The sequence below is a fragment of the Sesamum indicum genome, linkage group LG6 (genome assembly GCF_026168435.1).
Source record: "Sesamum indicum cultivar Baizhima isolate 11 linkage group LG6, ASM2616843v1, whole genome shotgun sequence".
Taxonomy (NCBI): domain Eukaryota; kingdom Viridiplantae; phylum Streptophyta; class Magnoliopsida; order Lamiales; family Pedaliaceae; genus Sesamum; species Sesamum indicum.
The window spans coordinates 16,149,713-16,155,861 of record NC_142662.1 but is presented as its reverse complement, the minus strand read 5'-3'; the positions used below and the strand labels follow the sequence as shown (position 1 = coordinate 16,155,861).

At 34.8% G+C, this 6,149-nt stretch overlaps 1 protein-coding gene across 1 annotated transcript; it reads right to left on the bottom strand.

Moving 5' to 3' along the window:
• Positions 1–343: 343 nt before the first annotated feature.
• On the bottom strand, positions 344–2,152 carry PLA-I{BETA]2 (alpha/beta-Hydrolases superfamily protein). Its single transcript, XM_011083030.3, has one exon. The coding sequence runs from the start codon at positions 2,029–2,031 to the stop codon at positions 430–432; it is 1,602 nt and encodes a 533-aa protein (XP_011081332.1). The 5' UTR covers positions 2,032–2,152; the 3' UTR covers positions 344–429.
• Between the last annotated feature and the right edge of the window lie 3,997 nt (positions 2,153–6,149).

The window sequence follows — 6,149 nt, the reverse complement described above, 5'->3', positions numbered from 1 at the left end:
CTTGAGTATCGCAGTACTAACGTTTTTTTTCCAGGTCCTCCCTTCAAGATTTGCATTAGCTTCTGCGTAAGCCTTGAACGATTGTCCAAATCTATTAAATCGATGCATTTTTTAAACGCATCATCATCAAACATTAGAGGGTATTTATAATTTTTCAAATAATGAGGATTATTCATAATTATGTGGAAGTTCAGAAGAGTTGATTGTAATTTACCTAAATTTTAATATACATTGCAATTATGCATTTCATTATACTTGTGAGATTAGTGGTTACAAGTCTGGAGTACACCTTGTATCAACAAAGAATTAAAAGACAAAACAAGGAGAAGACACCATAACAATATGCAAGTTGATTACGTACATGCATTAAACTTGTTATTTTCAATTTTACTACAACTCCAACCACCGTATTTGTTGTGATAACTAATCTCAAGATGGACTTGGCAAACAAGTTGACATAGACATCTGTCTCTCAAGATTATTCAAACTCAAGGCCTTTGCCTTACTCGTGTACAATCTCTTGACATTGGACCTTTGCTCATTAAGCAATCTCCAAAGACTTCTCTTTGCATTTGGCCTAAATGGGCTATTTGACGCCAAAAACCCATCCACCAAGTGCAAATATGCCTCCAGGTCATGGCAGCACGCGACGTCCGCATTAGGCTTCAAGAATGGCGACATTTTTGTATCGATTCTCAGTTCCGTTCCAACATGTGCATATGCCCAAGGCATGTTATTATCAAGTGTGTTAAGCAACTTTCCGGCCCCCGTCTCCCTCAACTTCTTGTCAAGCTCTTCACTCACAAACATGCCCGGGACTCGAGTGATCACGTCCTGTGAATTCACAATTCGCAGCACCTTGACGTTGTTGGAGTTCAGTCGGTTTGCAAAAGATCGGTTGCCAACCCGCGGACCTCCGAACGAGAAAACCGCCAGAGGCGGCACGTCGGGCGCGCAAGTGCTAAGTTCGTCCCCGACAAGTAATGCTAGAGCTGCACCAAGACTGTGTCCAGTTATTGTTATGCTCAAGGTTTCACCTTTGTATTTCTCCATTAGTCTTTTAACTTCTTCAACTACGGACTCTGCCAAACTTGGCACGTGAGTGCCACGTGTTTTGAACAAGCTCAAGAACCCACATTCCACTTTGGGTTGAAGCACTTGGCCATCAATTTCTTTGCTTTTCTCATTCTCATCAGAGAGTGGGACTAATAGATCTCTTACATTCTCAGCCCACTCAAGACATGTGGCGGTCCCACGTAAGGCGATAACAATGTCCCTCCTTCCCATTCGTTGGATTTCTCTCCTATCATCACAGACAGCAACGTACCCGATCCAACTCGATCGTTGGGTCATCCAACCTAGGTCCGGCGCCACCTCATCCACCCATTTGGGCAACCCGATGGACGCCGTCGCATAGAGGCTCTTCGTCACCCGATAGGACCTATCAGGTAGAGCGACGTGGCGGGGCCACTGAGTCTCCTCCATGGAGGTGGCCGGGTTGGAATGGAAACAATGGTAGGCCGCTTGGATAAATTCCCCGAAACGAACCACCTCTCGCCTAAGATTCTCGTCTAGCGGGTCGAGCAACCCAACCCATTCATTGCTTCCGTGGTACTCACGCCACCGGCTTCCAAGATTATTCCTAGGAGAGTATTCCTGCGACTTGGACAATAGCCGCTGCAGCCGGTTCAAATGCCGCGGCGACATCTCCTCCGCTGCCTTCATTTCCGGCCAAACTCTAGTCAAGTTCAGCCCTTCTAAGATTCCTCTGGCCCTATTTTCTCCAACAGTGGTGGATTCAGTTAATGTGGGTTCCGAGTCAGGCGGATTCGTATTTTTGGACTGCTTTTGCAACAACTTTTCAAGGTTGAAGAGGTGCTTCCTAGTGATTTCCGTGGATAAGCTGTCAGGCTTTTGGACGAGAGAGCGCTTGCATGGGTTTAGAGGTGAACCAGAGCACTGAAAGTTGGCACGTTTGGCGCTGAAAAGGTGAAGATTGTGTGCCGGAAGTGTTGAGCCGATTTGCATCATACGTAAATCTCAATAAGTAAGAATAAGGTAAGGGTCAAAATAGAGCTTCTATGAGGAGAGAGAGAGAGAGAGAGAGAGAGAGAGAGCAGATCAGTTGAATAGAAGCCAAGTGGATACAAATGGACCAAAGCAGGCTTATATAGATGGAGACTTAATTATTTGCCCTTAACAATTTGTTAAATTACGATGTGAACCATATAACGATTTTTTTCACTTGGTTTGACCTTTGCCTCATACTTCCTTTTTATAAAAAGAAAAGTGAAAGGGATAACCCTATTTTATTGTTTTTTCATGGTAGCTAAATTATCCATTTTTGACTAATAAAATCTAGTCTAATTGTTGGAACAAATGATCTATCATATTTTAGTTTAGGAGAATTGAATTATTTTGTTATTGTCCGAAAAGTCTGCAGAGGGACACGGTTCACGTGACTGAAATGCCCTTCCTAATTGTGTCAAATTCAATTCCAATGTCAAACATGTCCCTTTTCAATTGCACATTTCACACTTGGAAGATGTTGCTTTTGGACAAGAAAGGTCGCCTTTCCTTTGCCCTTCTCATATTCCCTTCATTTATTTAAAAACAAATTGCACATATCAACTCAAATTCGCCCTATTTAGATTGATGAATTTAAATTTGATGCAACATTTAAAATAAGTATTTCAGTGAAAAAAAATTAAATGATATCTTATATTTTAACAACTACAGTTTAAAAATTAAAATAAATCAATAGTATTTATTGTCGGTCAAACAAGATCTATATAAAAACGTAAATTTTGATTATGATTTTTCAATATATGTCATGGTATGATCTACAGTCAAAATATTTGTCATAGTTTTTTATTTTTAATCATAATTATTAAATATTAAAAAATTATATTTCTTCTACTGTAACTTTATAATAAATGAATTTAAAATTAATTACTATTCAACAAAATATAGTCCAAATTTAGAATGGTATGATTTTCAATCATTTTAATTTAAAATTATTCTAACAAAATCTAATAATTATGAAATAATTAAAATAGTTGATTTCTAGTACACATGGAAAATTACTCGAAGTATATGGACACCTCAGCCTTGTTTTATGAATTTTTTTAATGAGTTTAAAAGGTAAAAATCTTAAGTGAAATTATTGTATTATAAATAATGTTAAATCATTATTTTAAATGAAAGTATTTTTTAAGGCAAAGTTCATTTTGAAATGAGTCTTATTTGAGGTATTTTAAAGCACAAAATGAGGGCAATAGCTTTAAGGCATGATGATTATTATAATTAATAAAATAAATTAATTAAAGAGATAATTAGACCGCCCTCTCCTGACGTTTGATGTAATTACTTGTAAATATTCTATAATTTAAAAAATTGTGCTTATTACCTCTAAAATTTACTTTCTTTGCATAAATAGATAAATCTATAATAAATTTTATAAATTTTGTTGTTATTAAAAAAAATAAAATAAAAATTCATATTGACCGTCGATTAATGTATATCAAACTTATTAGAAAAAATTATTTAAAAAATACTAAAAATATATATATAAAAATAGGGTGATATTTAAAGTTTAAAATGAATGGGCAGTACCACTACCACTTTTTGCAGTACTACCAAATTTGTAAAAAAAAAAAAAAAAATTTAAGAAGTAGGCTTCTTTGCACAAAAAAATTAGTAACACCATGATGAAACATGTACCACTACCACTTCTGACCACACGCTTACTCATGCATTAATGGGTCATTTCGGATGGGACGCATGCATGCATGCCTTTTGAATAAAACTGCGATAAGTTGAAGATTTATTAAAAAGGCTTATCGTAAGTTTTTTTATTAAAGTGTTATGTTATTTATACATTTGACTATTCTTATCATAATATTGTTAAAAATTGAAATATTGATATAGATTTTATTTTGTTATGTAGAGAGCAGAACACTGTTGATATTTTTATACATTTTGAAGGTTAATGGATTAATTCAAATGGTTTTGTAAGTTATGATCGTTCCCTGATCGGATTTATAAAAATATCTCATAGTACTATATTTGTTGAGCTAGAATTAATTTTGTATGAAGAATATGAATTCAGTAGGAATGATTTTATGTTACATATATTTTTGAAGTACATAATATTTAATTTTGGACAAAGGGGGAGATGGTGTTGCCAATCGAGAAGGATCGGGATATGTAATTTTTTTCAATCCGATGAATAAATATGTTTCTATCGATATTTTTGTCAAAACAGAGAAAATTCGTGAAAATACTTTACCAGATGACCCGGTTGTTGGTGAGTGGGGAACATATATGTCTATATTAATGCAAGATTTGCCGAGTTTGCCAGTAGGAACTCAAGCAATAGGCAGCTTTGGAATTAATAAAGAATATGCAGTCCATCTTTATAAGCAAGTCCATCAGATTATGCAAATTCATCTACATATAGTCAACAAGAAGAAGACCCTGAAGCCAACAGTTTCTTAGACAATGAGCAAATCGACTCAGAACCAGATGAGGTTGAAGTAAAAGGCCAGATTGATAATAATCCTGAAAATAATGATGATGTCAACATTCCAATTATGATGGATATGCTCGGTAATAATGCAAATGGGTCGACAAGCTAAGTACAAAACCATTTTGATTTGAAAATGCCTTCCGTTTCTGAACCAACTAACCTATATCCGGTTGTTCCATTTTTTTGCACAACACATCCGGAGGTACATGCCGACTCGATTGATATCCTTACTGGTAGTTGAAGTAATTTTTATGACTCAAGCATTAGAAAGCTCGCTATCGGAATGATTTTCAAGAGTAAAGACCACTTGAAATCAAGTGTATAAGATTCCTCGATATGATTTGCAAGATGAGAATACCGAATGGTTGAGATAAAACCAAAATTAAGGAAGGTTTCTTGCAAATATGATGCGGAGGCGCGGTGCAATTGGATGCTAAGAGGGATATTCAAGTCAAACATGTATTTCAAATTATCAGGTATGTCAAACCACATATATGCCTAATGAATGAGATTTATGCTGATCATCATAACTTGGGTAAGAGTATGATTGCAACATATTTGCTTGGTATTCGTCAAGACCTAGCATATGATATCAAATATGTCCAACAGAATGTGAAAGATTGATTCGATTTTGAAATCTCTTATCACGAGTGGCACGCTTTGAAGGCAGCTAAAAACAAATATATGGTACTTTGGAAAGCTCTGTGCAGAAGTTGCCCAGATTTATGGTTGCATTGCAGAAATGGAATTCGGAGACGGTTGTAGAGTGGTTGCATTTGGACACTGGCAGACCGAGGCTGCAAATGTTGAATTACGTATTTTGGGCTTTCAAACCATGTATAGAGGGATTCGTTATTGATGAGATGTTATAAGTATAGACAAAACCCATTTGTACACGAAGTACAAGTATAAATTACTGGCGGTAGTAACTTTAGGTACAAATCAGCAAATACTTTCGTTAGCATTCACGCTTGTGGATGAAAAATCACTAGTATCATGATGATGATTCCTGAAGATGCTTTCTAAACATCTACTGCCCAGTGAGGAGGAGCGAAGGTCAGAAGTTCTCACCATCTTTTGACTTGCGGAGATATTTTACAAAATTTAATTTTTAATAAGTCCCTCTCCCCAAAAAAGAAAATACATTTTGTACATTTATTAAGAAAATAATGATTTGTATAAGGTCTAGAAAATGTTCTTTTCTTTTTTCCATGAATATCAGTTACATACCACTGCCCAATAAAAATAAAAAATAATATTAGTGATAATTATAAAATTGGTACTAAAACTATAAGATAAGTGACAACAATTTTAATTTTATTACTCTACAATTATTAGACACAAAAAGTATGCATAATATAAAACTACCACTATAGGTAATTAATGAGCATCTATGATGACAATAATTATTTATTGTTATTAGGTTGTTACTATATATGTTCCACTAATTATCTTCAGTGATAATTTTATGCACATATTTTTTATCACTATTTCTTGATAATAACGGCTTTTACAAAATTAGTACAAGTCATTATTAAAATTATAAAATGTATTTAATTTTTGGATAAAATAAAAATTCATGTAACTATAATATATAATTAAATACAATAGTAATCTT